At 45.3% G+C, this 21249-nt stretch overlaps 1 protein-coding gene across 2 annotated transcripts in view; it reads left to right on the top strand.

Annotated features, from left to right (window-relative positions):
* RNF128 (ring finger protein 128) overlaps nt 1-19923 on the top strand; it is a 38257-nt gene extending 18334 nt beyond the window's left edge. The window contains exons 2-7 of one of the 2 annotated variants that reach the window (XM_032228690.1): nt 8896-9143; nt 11929-12000; nt 12575-12657; nt 13751-13847; nt 15836-16007; nt 18520-19923. In XM_032228690.1, the coding sequence (XP_032084581.1) occupies nt 8896-9143; nt 11929-12000; nt 12575-12657; nt 13751-13847; nt 15836-16007; nt 18520-18635 (788 nt within the window). In that variant the 3' untranslated portion in view covers nt 18636-19923. The remainder of the gene's footprint in view (nt 1-8895; nt 9144-11928; nt 12001-12574; nt 12658-13750; nt 13848-15835; nt 16008-18519) is intronic. The other variant, XM_032228691.1, reaches the window with a different exon arrangement.
* Nucleotides 19924-21249: the final 1326 nt, after the last annotated feature.

Raw genomic sequence — 21249 nt, 5'->3', positions numbered from 1 at the left:
AGGGACGCGGTGGCTCAGCGGCTAAGACGCGGAGCTTGTCGGTCAGAAAGGTTGGCCTTTTGGTGGTTCGAATCCCTAGCGCCACATAACAGAGTGAGCTCCCGTGACTTGTCCCAGCTTCTGCCAACCTAGCAATTCGAAAGCATGTAAAAATTGCAAGTAGAGAAATAGGAACCACCTTTGGTGGGAAGAGAACAGAGTTCCGTGCACCTTCAGCATTGAGTCATGCCAGCCACATGACCACGGAGACGTCTTCGGACAGCGCTGGCTCTTTGGCTTTGAAACAGAGATGAGCACCGCCCCCTAGAGTCGAGAACAACTAGCACATATGTGCGAGGGGAACCTTTACCTAGTTTGAAACAACTTTAAAAAAGGAAGAACATGTCTATAATATCAAAAAATCAATTTAAAAGCTTCAGATGAAATAGTGCCCAGCCCCTTTTTCATGTGTTTGGAGGAATGGGGATAAAAGTGCCAAATGATGCCAATAGGAGAGCCAAAATTAGTGGACTCCAGACCGAAATTACGTTTATTTTATCAGGAAAAAAGTGGCTAAAGATACTGGCCCAGGTAGCCAAAGAGACATAAATTCCTAGGTTTCTGTTCTACTGATGAATTCCAAACTTTGCAAGTGAATTTTGATGTGTTTCCTACTGAACATACTACACATTAAGAAAATTGGCCTTGGTTAGAATTAGTGGTACAATTTAATCAAAACTTCATCAGCTTCACTGATTTCAGTGGGAACTCATGAACTAACTGAAATGTTTGGATTGCTTACACAGCCTAAAATCGTTGAGATGCGGTTGTGTTGATATTCCTTTCTTGTGTCAAGCAGAAAGAGTGGTTGTAGAGCGTTTTAAAATATGCCTTTGCAAAATTTCTGCCAAAATAAACCAGATTGTGACTGTGTGGCCCAGAATGGGACATGGAGGAAGGATCAGCTCTGGAGAACCAGCCGAGTTTGTTTACCCATAAATGTAGACTCAGCTGTTTTTTCCCCCTGAATGTTATTTAATCGTTGCCATCCTTGGGAATAAAATAGAAGGTTTTTACCTGGCAACCATATCTATTTCTTCTGTATTGTTTTAATTGCTTTATTATTTTATGTTTTTATGATGTACGCCACCCAGTCACTGGTTGAAGATAGGCAGCAATAGAAATTAATTAAACAAAGTAAACACAATCCCTACCTTTAGATATTAAGAGTAGCTTTAGAAACTCTGTTATTAAATATAACCAATTTTTATTTAGAACATGTTATAAAGATGTAATGTTACTGGATGATATTGGGAAGAGCTAATGGAATGCCATTATGTGGTTTTGCTTTAAATCTGGAATATTTTATATAAAAGGATGTAAAAACAATTATAGTCAAATGAAGGTTGAGGCATGATGATAGTAATTAATTATATATATACATATATATTATTATAACCAATTGACACACTTTCTACAATTTGTAATGGAAGATGGTTTTGTGGGGGGTTTGTGTGTGTGTGTGTGTGTGTGTATGTGTGTTTTGTCGGTTTGTGTTTATTCAAAAATTAAAAAAAATTCTTTATAAAAAAACGAGTAGTTATTGCAGGATCTTGTAAAAGCCTTTGCCTTCAGAAGTTGTAGGTGTTTCATCATGATTTAAATCACTGGTAAAAAGGCTTGATTTAAATCACCTCGACTTAAATCATAATTTTTAAAGCACAGCTGTCATCTCTGTCCCGCAGTGGCTCCTCCTCTGACCCACTGTTGACACACCGAAAAATTTATCGAATAAATTTGATAAAAATCCAAAGAATCTGATTTTTTTATTTTAAAAAACCATCTATTTTTATCCACCCTGGAATAAACCTAGTACATAAAGCTTTCAAATCATAAACGTTTGTTCTCTGTGAATACCTGGGCCAGATGCAAATCAAATGCCTAATTAATTATGAGAAGTCACGGTGCTCCCATAAGCGTCAGGAGACGGAGATGATCCTGGCTGGATTTCGCCTTCTGAGACTTTCTTGTTGGTTGAGCTGAAGTTGCAAGGACGAGCGCTCATAAAAATTAGCCTCAGGATGTTCTCATGAAGGTTGAAACTGGTTCCTCTGCTAGATGAAGTCATTCTGCTCGGGTCAACAGAAACCCAACAGGGCCTGTCCAAATAAAGGGAGAACTTCCATTACACTTCCATTATTCAGCTTCACAGTCTTGCTTCTCTTTCAATTGCTCTGCGAAATCAGGCTTTTCAAACTGGCCAAATAGGAACACAGCTAATATTCTCATACATTGTGAATAACTGGGTCCTTTTTTTTTTAGACACTCCAAACCCAGAATTAACCTGCAGAGTTAGAAAATCAGTACTTAAACTAAGAGAAATGCAATGCCACATTCTGGTGATATAATTTGAGGTTTCCACTGACTGTTTTCTACTCTGAAATGTATTTGAATATAAGTTTCTACTATCTTAATTTCTACTCTCCTTGGTTAAGGAAGTAAAGGTAAAGGTTCCCCTCACATGTATGTGCTAGTCGTTCCTGACTCTAGGGGTGTGTGTGCTCATCTCCGTTTCAAAGCCAAAGAGCCAGCGCTGATGTCCGAAGACGTCTCCGTGGTCATGTGGCTGGCATGACTCAACACCGAAGGCGCACGGAACGCTGTTCCCTTCCCACCAAAGGTGGTTCCTATTTTTCTACTTGCATTTTTTTACCTGCTTTCGAACTGCTAGCTTGGCAGAAGCTGGGACAAGTCACGGGAGCTCACTCCGTTACGCGGCGTTAGGGATTCAAACTGCCGGCCTTTCTGATCGACAAGCTTAGCATCTTAGCCTCTGAGTCACCTTTTGATTAAGGAGGTGATTGTCCACAATTGAGCCCAAAATTTACGTTGCTAAGCAAGACAGTTGTTAAATGGCTCGTGCTCCATTTTACTATTTTTCTTGCCACACTTGTTAAGTGAATCACTGCAGTAATCACTGAGTAATCCGGACAGCGTTCTGACAATGCAGTTTTTGCCATCATGAGTTGTACCAGGCTGTTATTCCCAGCTTCCTCTTAGTCAACAGCCGTAATAGATAGCTTTTTACATCATAAATAAATTTTAAGTGTGTCAAGGAAGTGCTGTGAAACTCCCATTTTATATAAAAGACCCTCTGTATATCTTTAAGGCAGTGTTTCTCAACCTTGGCGACTTTAAGTCCTGTGGACTTCAACTCCCAGAATTCCCTGCTGTGCTGGGAAGGGGGAATTCTGGGAAGCTGTGCTGGCTGGGGAATTCTGGGAGTTGAAGTCCACAGGACTTAAAGTCGCCAAGGTTGAGAAACACTGTCTTAAGGTGTAAAACAAAACGTTTCTTGGCAATTGGGGAGTAACCTCCAAAGTTATTTCCTTTTAAAGTTTGGTCTGGTTCGATTAAGGCAGCAAGGCTAGAAATCAGGAGCCTGGAAATCCTAATCCTGCCTTAGGCACGAAAGCCAGATGGGTGGCTTTGAGTCAGCCACTCTCTCCCAGCCCACGGAATGGTGGTTGTGGGGGAAATGGGAAAAGGAGGGAGCGTTAGGCACGTTATTTATAAAAATAATGAAAGTGAGATTCAGTCCAAAACGTCTGAAGGCAGAAAACGAAGCGATGGGTGGAAACTAATCAAGGAGAGAACCTTCCTAGAAACAGAAACAGTGAGAGCAACTAATCAGGGGAACAGCTTGCATCTTGAAGTTGTGGGTGCTCCAACACTGGAGGCTTCCAAGAAGAGATTGGACAACCCCTTGTCTGAAATGGTGCAGGGTCTCTAGCTTGAGCAGGTGGTTGGGCTAGAAGACCTCCAGGGTCCCTTCCAACTCTGTTTTTCTGTAAAGGTTCAGAAGAGAAGGACTAGGGCTGACATGACAGTAGTCTTCCAGTGTTTGAGGGGCGGCCACTAAGAAGAGGGAGTCAAGCTATTCTCCAAATCCCCTGAAGGCAGGACAAGAAGCAATGGGTGGAAACTCATCAAGGAGAGAAGCTACCTAGAACTAAGGAGGAATTGACTGACAGTGAGAACAATTAATCAGTGGAACGACTTGCCACCAGAAGTTGTGGGAGCTCCCAACACTGGAAGTCTTTAAGAAGAGACTGGACAGCCATTTGTCTGAAGTGATACAAGGGTCCTGATTGGGCAAGAGGTTGGACTAGAAGACCTCCGTGGCCCCTTCCAACTCTCTTATGCTAAAGGTAGTGAAATATGAAACAAATACACATATAACACACACCATGTAATCTACTGAAGGGAAAGTGGCTGTGAAGACTCCCAGGAGCCTCTTCTGGGATCGAAGGCTACGGAGTCTTCCTTTGCTTCGGCTCATAAGAGAAACATGAGCTGCTTAAGCCCCCTACGGCCGGGAGGGCGAACCTATTGCACGCGTGTCAGAGTTGGCACGCAGAGCCATCTCTGTGGGCACGTGTGCCATGGCCAGCTGCTTTATTGGGTTCCATCGTGCACATGTGCACCGGAAATGCTCTTCTGAGTTCCGGCACTCCTGTTTCAGCCCTCGGCAGCGAAAAGGTTAAGGCTCCCTGGCGTGTGGTCTTCAGCGTCACGATCCCCTGCCGCCTTCTTTTTGCACTTGCACACTTCCTGGGGTGTGGTTCCAGGTACTTCACTGGACTTTGGATCTGTTGCACTGCAGTGGCACAAGTGATAAGGCAGAGAGCAAAGGTGGGAGAGGGATCATTCTGAATCGCGTGATTTCTCCCATCTCCCGAGGGCCCCGGAGGCCCCCAAGGTTCTTCCCCAAGAGGGTTAAAGATCTGCTCAATAAGGAAGCTGCCACCGTCCAGATGGGACGGGGCTCTTGTGGGTGAATTGGCCGTTTCCTAAGAAGCAGCCTTGAGGTGCCTTCTAGGCCAGGTTTCTCCACCTGTGGCAACTTTAAAGACTTTTGGGCTTCCCAGAATTCCCCAGCCAGCTATGGCGGCCCTTGGAGAATCCTCTCCTCGGCTGCTTTTGACGGATCCAAGTTCCTCTTTCCCTCAACCTTTCCCAGCTTCCTGCCATAAATTCGGGAAGAAGTTGTCACTATTTTCAAAGAAGTTTTCCTTTCGAATATTAGCCAATAAACTCCTCCACGGAGGGGCCTTGGAACCTCACACAGGGAAACCTGTCTGTGAAATCCGACACATTTTGGGGGTCAGCAAGTTGAACCTGTCCTCCTTTTTTCTGTGATGATGCTTGTATTTGAACTAGAGTCTGCATTTATCTGTATTTATTTATTTATTCTGTTATATTATGTAGTGTACATTGGAGGCGGTGACCCTTTGAGAGCTGCTTGCAATGAGATTTCACTTCAATGTTTGCTGATTAGTCTACATTCAAAGTGGCAATAAAGTTATTATTCTATCCTATATTCTGTGCTATTCTAGACTCCATTCTATATTCTATATTCTGTGCTATTCTATATTCTACTATTCTATTCTGTTCTTTCTATCTTCCATTCCATTCTATTCTTCATTCCAATATCCCATCCTATCCTATGCCTGGGATCTACTAAGTTTGGCAGTTGGGGGGGGAAAGTGAAATATAAAGCAGTGATTAGACCGAATCTCTGCTCTTTCTCTCCACGTAGGAGGGATCTATTGGCAGCATCCTGTCATTTTAATTAGTTATGAAGAAGCCTAGTGGGTATAATGGGAATAATGAACACAATCCTTCCTTTGAACCAAGCAACCCATCCAGTTGCCGCGGAAATACAATGCTTTGGTTTCAGTGTGGAGCAGCCGCATCGTTTCCAGGGTCATGGGGCTGTTGTGAGGATGCTTCGGCTCCCGTTGTTTGGTTTTGGAAAACAATCCCGTTCCTTTAACGAGAGAGAGATAGCTGCTGACTCTGCCGGAGAGGGATACGTTGATATTGGTTGCGAGCATCTTTTTAGAATACTGCCGAAAGAATTTATTCCCATTGAAATACGTAGATCAGAGCTTCTTCTTTATAATTTTGAGGAGTGGTTGAAGGGAGGCAAATGATAGCACTGAGGATGTTACCTAGCTTGGTAATGAAACGTCTGCAAGAAAAGAGCCAAGCTCAGACAGCACCAAGGACCCCACAGTCATCTTCCTCCTCCTCCTCCTCCCCCCATTCTCCTCCTCTTCCATTCACCAAACCCCACTATCTTGTAGCACTGATGATGTTACCTAGCGTGGTGATGAAACGTCTGCAAGAAAACAGTCAAGCTCATATAGAAATAGCTTGTTCATATTATTCTGAAAAGCAAAAATTGTCATTGGATGTTAATGCCTCATTTTACTCCATCAGAGAGAGTTGGAAGTCAGTGCTTCTCCCCCCCCCCCCATTACCTTTCCTTGCCTCTCCTTCCCCCTTTCCTCCTCACGGCTTCCCCATTTACTTTGCATTTTGTATTTTACATTACTTTATAATGCCATAAAAATGTTAATGGGGGGAAAAGGAAGCAGAGAAGGGAGCCCGTCATATTTCTAAAAGCGTCTGTCTGTGGCCTCACTGGCTTTTCACCCCATACGGAATATAAAGGAGAAGCCAGAATCGGCTGAAGGATCCCTGCCCATTTGAGACGAAACCCTTTCAGGTAGTGCGAAATTAATTGGCTGCCCCTTATCTAGATGAGGCCGGATGGAAACTATTTTAAGCCTGGCACCAGTGCGGATAATCTGTGCCACAGCACAACTGGCACACTTGTGATTCAATGTTCCCAGGAAGATATTGCATTAATTTAAAGGTAGCGAGATTGCAAAATTGGTGGTGGGTATACAAATTATATCTCGGGACGTGGTGGCTCAGGGGCTAAGACGCTGAGCTTGTCAATCAGAAAGGTTGGCAGTTCGGCGGTTCGAATCCCTAGCGCTGCGTAACGGAGTGAGCCCCTGTTTTGGGCCTAGCAGGTCTCCCTGGAGCCTCCTGGGACCAAAAACAAGGCTCAGGGCGGCACTGCACCCCCATGCTCCCCCCTCACACACATGCGCACATGACCCCCCACCCCATCCCTGTATGCATGCGCATCTCCTGCATGCGTGGAAATCAGCTGGCTGGCAGGAGGCACACGCTTGCACTGAGCTGGACGACGGCTCGCGTGCCTCAGAGAGGCCTCCGGCTGCCACCTGTGACACGCATGCCACAGGCTGGCCATTATGGATATAAGGTTTCCTGCCTGAGCAAGGGGTTGGACTGGAAGACCTCCAAGGTCCCTTTCCAACTCTCTTCTGATTCTTTTAGCCGACAAGATTGCCTTGGAAAATCCAAATCTCCCTGGAATATGGAAGGAGTTGCAGGCCTTCATTTCAACTGCTGAATATGGTTTATCCTGGTGGGTGAAGAATGCAACCCGCAGATCCTTGGTGTTGTAATTAGAAATTCTAATTCTGGCAAACTTGTAAATCGTCTTTCTGGACTCCACCTTCCCGTCCACAGACTGGGAACCAAGCAGAGAGATCGTGCAAGTTGCGTCTTGTGCCAAAATGCAGCGCAGGCAGGATGGGCCGACAGGCAGGAGTTGCACCTCACACAGCCCCACACCCTGATGTTTCTCTTAGATTGTCCCTGTTGGCCAGCCAGGTGCAAAGGACACCTTGGGTTGGACAGGAAGTGAGAAGTTCAGGCTGTGGTTGGCGGTGTTTCTTTTACGTCCAATTAACTTAAATTTTCCACTCTGAGTCTGGAGAGTTTTGGGGAAGCAAAATTACAAACAACAATAACAACCGCAACGGAAAAGCACCAAACCAGAATAACAAAACCAGAATAATTGCTAAACTTTGAAGTGCCAATGTAAGCGGCATTCCAATGATGAAAGCACCACTGTGTTTCCTCTTGACTCTCCCGTCCTGGAAGGGTTGTCGTTGGCCAGCCTGAATGTCCACATTGGAGTGTTGTGCCAGGGACATTGAGGGCCACACCTACGAAGATGGACTTCCTTCCGCACTTCCTCCTGCAAGCAGACTCTGTAAAGGGCTGTTAATTGGGTCTGTTGAGTGGGAAAAGTCAATGTTTGGGAGATAAACAGTTTTGTTGTTGTTAGTTGCGAAGTCGTGTCTAACCCATCGTGATCCCATGGACAAAGTTCCTCCAGGCCTTCCTGTCCTCTCCCATCCCCTGGAGCCCATTGACTGCTTCAGTGACTCCATCCAGCCATCTCATTCTCTGCCGTCCCCTTCTTCTTCTTTTGCCCTCCATCTTTCCCAGCATGAGGCTCTTCTCCAGGGAGCCCTTCCTTCTCCTTAGGTGGCCAAAGCCTTTGAGTTTCCTCTTCAGGATCTGGCCTTCTAAAGAGCAGCCAGGGTGGATCTCCTCCAGGACTGACCGGTTGGATGGCCTTGCAGTCCAAGGGACTGAATGCAGGAGTCTTCTTCTCCAGCACCAGAGTCCAAAGGCCTCCGTTCTTTGGCGCCCAGCCTTCCTTATGGTCCAACCTTCACAGCCGTCCATTGCAACTGGGAAAACCATAGGCTTGGCTATATGCAGTTATATAAACCCAATCAATCAATCAATCAATCAATCAATCAATCAATAGCATGTGGTCTGTAGAAGAGAACATTTGTATCTCAGGATTGAGCTGTGGGGTGCTTGGTGGTTTTCTTGCAGATATTTCGTGACCCAACTAGGTAACATCAGTGCTAGAAGGGAATGGGGGTTTGTGGAACGATGGAGGAGGAGGAGGAGGGGGCTGTGGGGTCCTTGCTGCTCTTTGAGCGGTTGGTGGTTTTCTTGCAGACATTTTGTTACCCAACTGGGTAACGTCACCAGTGCTAGAGGAGAGTGGGGTTCTAGCACAGAGGATCTCGCCTAGTGGGGCCATGAAACATCCGCAAGAAAAGCACCAAGGACCCCACAAACAGCAGGCCGACTCCTCAGGCCTCAGCAGCCCTGTTTGCCATGACAACCCGTCGAGCAACTCTCCACCTTTCTCTCCTGCAGGTACGGGAAACACCGTGGCCATCATGATCAGCTACGCCAAAGGCATAGAAATCGTCCAGAAGATTCGAAGTGGCTTCCAAGTCACCATGGCCATCGAAGTCGGGAAGAAGCACGGCTCCTGGATGAACAATTACTCCATTTTCTTCGTCTCGGTGTCCTTCTTCATTGTCACGGCCGCCACCGTCGGATACTTCATATTTTATTCCGCTCGAAGGCTCCGGGTCGCGAGGGCCCAGAACAGGAGACAGGTGAGGTTCTTTGCCCCCCTTTCTTCTGTACCACCTGTTCGTTTTTTTCCAGTGATTGGTTCCTTTCTCTTATAAGCCATCCTTCTTTCCTTGGGATTTAGCAATAGCATTTAGACCAGGGGTCGGCAACCCACGGCTCCGGAGCCGCATGTGGCTCTTCCATCCCTCTGCTGCGGCTCCCTGTTGCCAATTGGCTCCACAATTGACAGGGCTTTCGGTCAGGACAGGTAGAGGGAAAAGGAGGCCGCACTAGGAGGAGACTCTATGGTGGGGGAACCGGACTCTTCCGGTCGGCTCTAGAATTGAACGGGGGGCTTCCGGTTAGGACCTTTGTGGCTCTTTGAGTGTTTAAGGTTGCCAGCCCCTGATTTTGACTCTCATGCCACCCCAGCACACACGGAGAGGTTTATAAGGTCAGCATATTGACCTCCCCCAACCGTCTGGGTCCTCATTTTACTGACCGCGGAAGGATGGCAGGCTGAGCCAACTTTCAGCCCTGTCAGGGTCAAACTTCAGGCTGCGGGCAGAGTTTTGAATAGTGATGCTTCATAAAGTCCTGTCAAAAATGATCGGTGCTTAAGCCCACCCCCTCGGGCAAATTCATCCCTGCGAAGTGGAGGCCACCAAGGTATTAACGTACATCCGGATACATCACTTAACCATAGAACAGATTTCTTGATTTCGGAAGAATTTGTGGAATTTCTATTGTGTCTGAATTCTTTTTTTTTTTTTTATTCTTTTTTAATGGGCCACCCTGGGTTCTATTTGGAAATAGTCTTGTCCCAGCCAGTATATACTCTTATCTAGATCATTTCAGCTTTTGGTGAACAGCTGTTTTCCAAGGTCGGTAAATAAATTCTTGGGATACTTCTTATGGTTTTTTTTAAAAATAGCTCCAGCAATTTTAAGAGTTGGCCAAGACTTCTCACCTCCAAACGCCTTGAAGCAAAACCGGTGTGTCCTCCTTTACAGACTTTCCGTGCATAGCTGGCTTAGCATCTCGGAGGCTCCCTTTGTGGAAGGCACTTCAAGTTCTGGATAATTACAACCTTTTGCTGGCTTCCCTTATCCAAACTAAAATTAATTTGCCGAGGCTTAATGAGTTGCCTCGGTGCGAAATGAATGTGTGCTAGCTCATCTGTATTTACAGCCTCATAAAAGGATGGGAATCTTTCGAGATCATTAAATATCTATGCCGGCCTAATCTCATGCCTGCCACTGGATGTGGCTGTGAGCCTCGGAGATCACTGCAGTTGGCAGGGTTTTTTTTTCAAACCGTATCCACAGCCGTCGGCATTCATCAATAAGATTAAAAACAGAGAATACAGCTTTGCTACCATCTTGGTCACGCCAGCAAGAAAAAACGGAACTACTTCTAGCCAGATGAGGTTCAATATATGTGCATTCTTTTCATTCTATGTGTGTGTGGGGGGGGGGAAATGGCGGAGACCAGTTGAAAATTGGTGTATGATTTGGCTCAAACGTAGCAGAAATCTGCAGAACGGCATCTGAAGCGAGCTCCATTCTGAGCAGTTCATATTCTCATTTGGTTTGATGAAAAGAAGGACCAGGGGAGACATGATAGCAGTCTTCCAATATTTGAGGAGCTGACCCGAAGAAGGGGCAGTCGGCTATTCTCCAAGGCACCTGAGGGCAGGACAAGAAGCAATGGGTGGAAACTAATCAAGGAGAGAAGCAACCTAGAACTGAGGAGAAATTCCCTGAGAGTGAAAACAATTAATCAGGGGGAAGCCTGCCTCCAGAAGTTGTGAATGCTCCAACACTGGAAGCTTTTAAAGAAGGGGTTGGATATCCATTTGTCTGAAGTGGTTTAGGGTTCCCTGCCTAAGCAGGGGGGTTGGACTAGAAGACCTCCAAGGTCCCTTCCAACTCTGTTGTTGTAAAATGTCTTGGCTTTGCAATCCTCCTGGCAATTTATTTTTCTTGTTCTTTCCGGGGTCAACAGTTGCACTCTGTGATTTAGGGGCCAAGTCTACCAGGAAGCAGGAAGAAAGGGAAATTAGAAAAGGGAAAGTTTGCTTCTTGGCTTCCTGCTGCCTGGGAGATGTAAATTTTACTCTGCAGTCTCATCGTGATCCAGATATGGATAAAGAAAAATAAAAAGAGGTTTAGAAGAGAAACTGTAGGTGCTCCATTACTGGAGGTTTTTAAGAAGAGGCTGGATAGCCATTTGTCTGAAGTGGTTTAGGGCAGTGTTTCTCAACCTTGGGGACTTTAAGTCCTGTGGACTTCAACTCCCAGAATTCCCCAGCCAGCTATGCTGGCTGGGGGATTCTGGGAGTTGAAGTCCACAGGACTTAAAGTCCCCAAGGTTGAGAAACACTGGTTTAGGGTTCCCTGCCTAAGCAGGGGGTTGGTCTGGAAGACCTCCAAGGTCCCTTCCAACTCTGTTACTCTATATAAAGGAGTTTTGGAGAGCCTGGACCAAGATCAGGCGAGCCATTTTTTTTCACCACAAAACCTTGTTTTAACCTTAACCAGGCACCTGGAAACAGTTCAGTCGGCATGTGGGAATTTCCACTGTATTGTTTCCCGTTTGGCTACAAAAACCCTCCGAATAAACTCAGTAAACACTTCAAACCAGATACCTGCAAGACTCTTGACTTAGAATTAGGCCCTGGGAAAGATTCCCAGGTAGCTTTGCTCCATCTCTCTTTAGAGAAACACCCTCCCTCCCTCCCTCCTTCATTGTTTATTGTGTAGCATATCTAAACATTGGACGGGGGAACCAGTTCTGCACTGACACACTGCTTGTTCATTACAGAGACGGCTGAAAGCGGATGCCAGGAAAGCGATTGGGCAGCTACAGCTACGCACGTTGAAACAGGGAGACGAGGTACGACACACACACACACACACACACACACACACGGAGATGGAGTCATCCTCTTTCCGTGCAGGTTGCACCATCCCAAAATAAAGGCACCGGCCCAGCCTGATCTTCTTACTCTTCCAGAAAATAACTATATCCCTAATTTGTTGTTGTTTTTAAACGTCCTATAATGTTGCACAGGGTGCTTAAATCCACGGGATCGCCCTGGAAACAGCGAAGGACCGGCCCGCGGTGCCTCTGCCAGCAAAACCGGAAGTTCTCCCCAGCTCTGTTTTCACTGGTGGAGGGTCGCAGGAGGCCATCGCAGCCGCAAACGGAGCTTGGGAGCCCATTTTTGTTGGCAGGGTGCTCGACCCACCCCATCCCCCCACGGTCAAAAACCACCCTGATGTGGCCCTCCATGAAATCACCCCTGCTCTAACACTTTGCCTCTGGATCAGGGCTCCACAACTCCTGCGCCGTGGACCGGGCCACGGGGCACCAGAAACCAGGCCACACAAACAAGCAGGGTCCCCCGATCCGCAGGATGCAGGCAGCAGACGAAGTAAATGTTTTCTTGCTCTTTTCTTCTTTAAAGGAAACCGGCCCTGATGCAGACAGCTGCGCGGTGTGCATTGAAGCATACAAACCAAATGATGTTGTTCGAATTTTAACCTGCAAGTAAGTTAATTCTTTTTTTTCCCCTTCCCAATCGTTAAACTTCTCCTTCTCTCTTCCTGTCTGCTCCTAGGGAGCTGTTTTCACTGGCTCAGCTGTTTTGTCTCTCACCATCAATAATTGGCTCAAACAACACTTCTCAGTTGAGTTCAGGTGTAATTGAACATTCTAGATCAGGGGTGTCCAACCTTGGCAGGTTTAAGACTGGTGGACTTCAACTCCCAGAATTCCCCCTGCCAGCAAGGGGAATTCTGGGGTTTGAAGTTCACCAGTCTTAAAAGTTGTCAAGGTTGGAAATCTCTGGTCTAGAATGCTATCGTTCCATTTAGCTTTGGATTACCGTACATACATAAATACACACGTACGTACATACATGGACATAGACATATAGAGATATAGATTATAAATATAGATTATACACACACACACACACACACACATATATATATATATAGAGAGAGAGAGCGAGACAGAGACAGACAGAGCATATATAAATAGATGACAGATGGAAATGGATAGATATGGATGTATAGATAGGCAGAGAGAGAGAGATGATAGATAGATAGATGATAGATAGATAGATGATAGATAGATAGATAGATAGATAGATAGATAGATAGATAGATAGATAGATAGATAGATAGATAGATAGATAGATAGATGATAGATTATAGATAGGACTATTATTTTAAATAACTGCAGACTTAAATTTGAGATCTTCACATTTTGTCAGGGTCCTAAAATAAGAAAATCATTTGCATAACAATATTCCTACAAGCAGACGTATGTGACTATATTTTATATGCCTATCAAGACTCCCTATTTTAGCTGTTGAATGATGATAAGGTTCTGTGCCCTTTTAAACTGTCATTGGATTTAAAAGACAAGAAGACAAAATCAAAGTACACCAGGATTTTGGTGTGGTATATTCCTGTATGATATGTGAGCAAACCTAGTGGTGGTTGATTAGCAGACCATGACTAAGAAAAACATAATGTGTGAACCAAAAGTCAACTATATATTTTATAAAATTAGCAAAAAAATGTTGCTCAGATCTGTGGAGTCATGCTGTATATAAATTCTTTCTCTTTTCCAGCCATCTGTTTCACAAGAGCTGTATTGATCCCTGGCTGCTGGAGCATAGGACCTGCCCCATGTGTAAATGTGACATACTCAAGGCTTTGGGAATTGAGGTAAACCTGCGAGCTGTAGTTAAGTTACTCATTACCTGCTTTTTTTTTCTTTTTTCTTTTTTTGTTTCCTATTACTGGATTTGCTCTAGAAAGCAACTGCAGTGCCCTTATCCTCTTGGAAAGACATTTTCGCCCATTTACAAGCAGTTTCCATGTAAGTCCTCCATACGTGTTTCTAAGGTTGCTTTCCATGCAAAATAAGCTTGCACGTGTCAGGGTTCCAAATAGCATCTGAAATTAAATCAGAGTCCAAGGCAAAGGATTCCTCAAAGTTCCAATTGATGAAGAGAGCCATGTTGGCACATCTGGGGAAACCCGAATCTGGAAGCTTCCCAGTTTTCCCCACCCAGTTGAAAGTTCAAGATCTCGCCCCCAACACCCACAAGTCCACCCCATGGTCCAATCTCCCACTGCCACGCTGGCAGCTTCCACCCAGCTCCGGTCAGGTGCAGAGGAGCAGAGACAAAGGATGACCTTGGATTTCTGGAAAGGATTTTGTTATGGCTACATAGCATCTGACTCCTTACAATCCCCCCTCCCATTTTCCCACAACAGAAAAGGTGTAGTACAGTAATAGAAAGTGTGGCAGGCCACAGATCCACAAGCAAATATGGCTGCAGGCCTGACAGCACTTAAGATGTTGTGTTCATTAACCCTCCCTGAAAGGCAGTTAAAATCCCTTCAGGGAAGAATAGACTAAACGTCCATGTTTTCCATAAAATAAGACCCTGTTGTATGTGTGTGTGTATATATATATATATATATATATATATATATATATATATATATATATATATATATATATATTTATATATAAAATAAGACCCTGTTGTATGTATGTATGTATGTATGTATGTATGTATGTATGTATGTATGTATGTATATATATATATATATATATATATATATATATATATATATATTCCACCAAAAAAGGCACCAGGTCTTATTTGGAGGTGGAGTGAGGGAGATGTCGTCCACTGACTCTCCTTACTTGCATGCGTAGCCCCCAGCCTCCTTTCCATGGCCAGAGGCCTTCAGGGACTTCTGCAGCCGGCCAAGGGCTCTGCTCTCAGCTCTGGGGGCCTTCAGGAAAGCCTTCCTGGCTGCAGAAGAAATGGGCCAGCAGGGCCAGGGTCGGGGTGTATGAGGCCTGGCTGCAACACACACACACACACACACACACACAAACACCATTCCCCACCCTAGCTTCGTTTTTACCTGTGCACCCTGGAGTGGGCGGGGTCTTATTTTGGGGATCTCATTGGTCGCATGTGTAAAAATCAAGTTAGGACTTACTTTCGGGTTGTATTAGACTAGAATAGCAGAGTTGGAAGGGACCTTGGAGGTCTTCTAGTCCAACCCCCTGCCTAGGCAGGAAACCCTCCACCACTTCAGACAAATGGTTATCCAGCATCTTCTTAAAGACTTCCAGTGTTGGGGCATTTACAACTTCTGGAGGGAAGTTGCTCCACTAATTAATTGTTCTCACTGTCAGGAAATTTCTTCTCAGTTCTGAGTTGCTTCTCTGCTTGATTAGTTTCCACCCATTGCTTCTTGTCCTGCCCTCGGGTGCCTTGGAGAATAGTTTGACTCCCTCTTCTTTGAGATATTGGAAGATGCTATCATGTCTCCCCTGGTCCTTCTTTTCATTCAACTAGACATCCCCAGTTCCTGCAACCGTTCCTCATACCTTTTAGCCTCCAGTCCCCTAATCCTCTTGGTTGCTCTTCTCTGTACTCTTTCTGGAGTCTCCACATCTGTTCTACATCATGGCGACCAAAACTGAATGCAGGATTCCAAGTGTGGCCTTTCCAAAAGCATTATAAAGTGGTATCAACACTTCACTTGATCTTGATTCTGTACCTCTGTTTATGTAGCCTATTTTCGGGGAAACGCGGTAGATGGCAAGAAGGCTACTTTTAGCTTTGCGGAAGTAACTTTTTTTTGCTAACAAGTTTCTTCCCGCAAAATTCTACTTGACGCAGGTGGACGTAGAAGAGCGAGGAGAAGCTACTCCAGCCCCCACGACACCCAGCGAAGCCTCGAACGTCCCTACGGTTAACGAAGAAGATAATCATAGCGAGACCGCCTCGTCGGGGTACGCTTCCGTGCAGGGAGCTGACGAACCGGCTCCGGAGGAACGTGTTACTCCAGAGAGTAAGTTTCCTACATCTCTCACAGATTACAATCACCGATTCTTTCTCTGGAGCAAACGTCCCTTTGGTTTTCCCTTTGGCACAAACAATTGGCTGGTGTCGGCTGCCCCCTGCTGGGGATTCAGTGGCACCACCAGGAGGAGAGGGAGTTTACGTTCATTTTTGCTCAAAAGTGGTGATGACACTAACAGATTGTGCTGGTATCCAGTCTGTGTGTGAGAGAGAGGGAGGGGGGGGAGGGAGGTGGTGGTGGTGAACGTAGGCATCCCAAGCAACAGCCCTGTGAGGTAGGCTGGGCTAAGAGAGAGAGGCTGGCCCAGCCAGCCTTCGTGCCCAAAGTGGGAGAAAAACTCGCTTGTCTCTTAGTGGTTGGGCCAAAGTGAGGCAGCTGCTTTCATGCCTAAGGCAGGACTGGAACTCACCGTCTCCCACTTTCTAGCCTGGTGCCTTAATCACGAGACCAAACTGTGTCTCTGCTCTTATTAAGCGCTGTGATTGGAGGAGTTGAGATGACAGAGAAATGTTAGGATGCTTTTTTTAAAGCTCCCTCACTGAATAAAAGGCTAGATTTCCTTTTAGCTTTATAGTTCCAGAAAACCATTTCTGCATCCAGGAACCCAGGAGAGTTTTCTGAAGCTCCCGGATGTTGTTTTTATGTGCAACCTTAAAGACTTATCAACAGCAACTTTATTAATCCAGCCATCCAATAAACGCAGGTGATTGGCTGCCGAAAATCCGTGAACATTGCTGCTGTTGGAAATACAGCACCGACTTTTATCCAAGCCTGTGAACTTTTTAAGCTACTAAATATGTGTCACATTTTTTCAGATATATCAAGACACCGACTCCCATCAATTCCCAATGAGTAGGGCCATTGCAATATTGCCTTTCTGATTTATCCTGCCAAGATGGAGAAGCCTGTTGTAGCTCCTGATCTAATTAATGAGCTCTTTTTAAAAAAAAATTGCAGCCTTTTAAAAAGAGGAATTCCGTACAATAGTAGTTGAGCAAAAATAATAGAAGTTGAAGGAAAAGCCTAACTTTGCACAATCCATTCTAGGATTTGGCTGTTATGATCTTGTTCGTAGCCACCAAATCCTAGAATGATCTTTCGAAGGCGGCTTTTGAATGAAAATCCTCCTTAATAAAATTAGGAACTGTAGAAGGCTAATAAGGATTATGGGCCTAGTTGGCAAAAACGTCCCCCGACAGATAATCTTTTTCCGACTTGAAAAATTCACTTTCTATTTTTGAACCGATGGAACTGTTCAAACCGATCTATGAACTTAACGGTGTTTAAGCCTATTAAGTCCTTTCTTTTAAAACTCCAATTAACGTCCCAGGAAGCCTTCAGACCTCTCGGTGTGTAAGGTCGGTGGCTTAGGCCCGAAGCCCCCAGTTGTCCCTGCAGCCACAGTCTGCTCGTCCGTGGAAGAGTTTTTTCTCTTTTCCCCTAGCAGAGGATGCTCTGAACTGAAAACTCAGAAATCAAAATCGAAATGTTGAAACCAGGCTTAATAGTAGTAACTGTGAGAGGGATCTTGGGGTCCTTGTGGAGAACCAGTTAAATATCAGCCAGCAGTGTGTGGTGGCAGGCAAAAAAGCCAACACAATCCTAAACTGCATTAACAGGAGGATACAATCAAGATCAAGGGAGGCACTAATACTACTATTAAAAGCCCTAGTAAGGTCACACCTGGAATAACGGCATCCAGTTTTGGTCACCACACTATAAAAAAGATGTTGAGACTCTAGAAAGAGTGCAGAGAGGAGCAACCAAGAGGATGAGGGGACTGGAGGCTGAAATGTGATGAATTGGAACTGGGCATAGTTGGTGTAGTGAAAAGAAGGACCAGGGGAGACAGGATAGCAGCCTCTCAATATTTGAGGGCTGCTCCAGAGAGGGGAGGGGGTGTCAAGCTGTTTTCCAAAGCCCATGAAGGATGGAAACTGAGCAAGGAGAGCTTCAACCTGGAAATGAGGAATTTTCTGACAGTGAGAACCATCAACCCATGGAACGGAAGTTGCCTTCAGAAGTTGTGGGAGCTTTATCCCTGGAGGCTTTCAAGAAGAGACTGGGCTGCCATATGTCGGAAAAGGTGTAGGGTCTCCTGCTTGGGCAGGGGGGGTTGACTAGATGACCTCCAAGGTGCCTTCCAAGTCTGTTAATCTGTTAAAATCTGTTAAAAGGTTTCTGTCATTAAGCTGGGCCGTCTCGCTTAATGGCCATCACCCCTTGCAGCATGCTCCATGACGTTCCCATCTCAAGGTTTCCCTGTAGCTCAGAGGTGTCAAACTCGAGTTCGTTGGGCCACTCGCTGGCAGAGACACCACGGGCTGGTCCTTCACTATTTCCAGGGCAGCCCCGTGGGTCAGATCTAAGCACCCCGGGGGCCGGATCCGGCCCCCCAGGCCTTGAGTTTGATACCCCTGCTCTAGCTCGTACAAAAAATGTGACGGGCTTTGAGAAAATAGCCAACTCTCTCCGCCTCTCCCTCTTCCTTTCTCCGAAGGTGACCATCTCCGTCTTGTGAATGCTCCGCAGACCCCGGATGTGGAGACGCTGCCCCATCTTGACAATCCCGGCTTCGAAGGGGACGAAACCCCAGAGCAGCCCGTGAAATCGTAGGTGCTGTTGGCGCAAGACTGCAGTTCGCTTGAGACAACCAGCATCCCAACCGCGAGGAGACCGCGAAGACTGACGTAGCAGCAACGTTCCCTTGAGGACCCCCCCACCCCCACCCCCCCAAGATAAAATACACAATTTTAAGATTGCAATTCTCTGGAGTGGCCTTTGCCCTTTCACTTCTTTCTTTTCCTGAATTAGTCTTTTAGTATATTATTGGTTCTTTCCTTCTGACGCCACCCAGGAAAAAACCTCTGAGCATCCTGTGAAGACCCTGGTCGCTCTTTACCTTGCAGTAGAACTTCGGCTGTTCGTCCTACAGAAGCATTAACCCATGTATATATATATTCAAATTAAGTTTAAATTAATCGAGTTAGCTTTTTAAAAAAAATTTAAGCTTTCGGGTGTTGAGGCCACCAGGTGTATGTATGCTGCTTTTCAGCCCTGGTTTGAATTAACTTTTGGCTTTTATGTAATTTATTGACAGGTTTTCCTTGTCTTGATTTTTGAGAATCGCCTCTTGATGCGCTAAATCACCAAGCAATTCAGGTTTTAATCTTGACGGTAAAAGACACTGGGAATATTTCCTTTCCACCACCACCCCTTTCACCAATGATAGAGCAAAATTTAACACTCTGAAACAAACATGTTCAAGGGAACAAAATGCAACTTCTCTTGTACAGGGCATAAAATTTGCCCTGTGCTGTTTTTTGTCATCGTTGTTGCGGTCTTAACAAGCTGCCAGGCGGCCCAATGAACGGTGGGGTTTTTAGTTAGTGCTGCTCTTAACTTTGTCAGAGGCTTAAAGAGGCCACTTTGTCAGAGGGACGATTTTGCTGCTGCTGCTGCTACTCCAAAGAAAACAGCTAAGTTAAGGAGACCCAAAGAGTACTGTAAATATTCAGAATAGGCAATGCCTGGACGGGGCTAAACTGGGAATTAATGAACGGGTGAACTTTTAAAATTATTTTTCTAACGTGTAAGACAGGAATAAGGGGAAGACGGGGTGCCTTTGCCTAGAGCCCCAAAGCCTCACCCACCAAAGTGAATTTCCTATTATTTAATAATGCACTTTATCTCGCCTCTGTGTTTCCGTTTCTGATTGCAAGCCCAGCTTAAGTGGACGGAGGAAGAGCAGTGATACCTTCCGAGCCTTTTCCCACACTTGATTCCGATAGGAAAAATCAGTAGGCCTTTCTCCCTTTTGGCATAGTGTTCAATGAAATTGTAAATATTTGATTTCTACTTAATTCCTTTGAATACAAAATGTAAATAAAGCTCTACTACTGCCTGTTTAGAATATTCTCCTTTTTTGAAAAATAAAATAAAAACAGTTGAATATCCGTGTGTGTTCGACAGTCTAACCCTCATGTTGCTTCGGAAAGTTCAGATTGCTGCTGCTTCATCTTCTTGTGCCAAGTCCGTCATCGGATGTTGGCCATCCTATTTTTATCAACAGCCCTGCTGAGTTTTGTCCCAACCGGTCACTCAGATTTTGAAGCCCCGATGATGTTCTTCTTCCGCCTGGGCCTCCTTTGCCTACAGTCTTTCCCTGGAGGATTAAGTGACGGATGCCGTGTTTTTTTCCAGGTGTCGCATCACAGGTCCGAAATATTCTTTCGGTTTTTAATGGTTCTGATGATGTCCCTTGGCTTTCCCAGGGGGGTTTATCCCCTCCTCCTTTCTGATTTTGCCAATGCAGCTTATATGCAACAGCCGCCTGTCAACCCACATTTCAAAGGCTTCTGGTCTTTTCAAGGGGCTATGTTCTCTCCGAGACACACTCTCCCCTCAGTGGAGCAGATTGCTTGGTAGTGTGCATCTCAACCAGGGGTGAAATGCTACCGGTTTGGACCGGTTCACCCGAACCAGTAGTAAAAAAAAAATTATACCAGTATCAGGCAAACTGGTATTTCCGACAGTCAGCCGTGACGTGTGATTTAAATTAGGTAGAAAGCAGGATTTCCTATTTTCTGGCTAATCTAAATCACATAGCACAGCGGATTCCCACCCACACCCCCTGCACCTCGCTGTTCTACTTCCCTTATCAGGGGCGCTCGGTACCTCCGCCCGGATGTCATCACCCCCGTTTTGATGCTCTGTGCAGGCGTCAAATTTGCAAACCAGTAGCGAAGGTAAGTAGATTTCACACCTGATCTCAACTTAAAAATTATTTCCATTCTTTAAAAAGGAGAGAGCTCGCTCAAGTAGATAAGAGGAATTAATCACCGAGATATGAAGAGAAGCCATTTAGGGACGGATTACCGTACAGTTAGTAATTCCAGCTATTTCAAAATAACTCTGGTTGTGGGGAGAATTGCCTAAATAGCTGCACATTTGGGTGCATAAGACACTCCTAGCTTAAGGCAGAATTTGTAGCGATTGATTAAAAAAAATGTTTAATATCCTGACTGATTGTGGGACCTGCTTCAACCTCAGCATCACAGTATAACGTCAAAGAGGAGTGGAAAAAAATAATTACCAATATCTTCGAAAAGAAGCTCATTTATCTGATCTCAAGTACTGTAGTGCTATTAAGTTCTGCCTTGTATATTAAAAGTCAGCAAAGGGAGAAAGATTCGTAATTTGGCTGACGATTTTGCCTGCGTTCAAAGGG

This window comes from Thamnophis elegans, chromosome 12, assembly GCF_009769535.1.
Source record: "Thamnophis elegans isolate rThaEle1 chromosome 12, rThaEle1.pri, whole genome shotgun sequence".
Taxonomy (NCBI): domain Eukaryota; kingdom Metazoa; phylum Chordata; class Lepidosauria; order Squamata; family Colubridae; genus Thamnophis; species Thamnophis elegans.
This window is presented reverse-complemented; position numbering and strand designations above follow the sequence as displayed.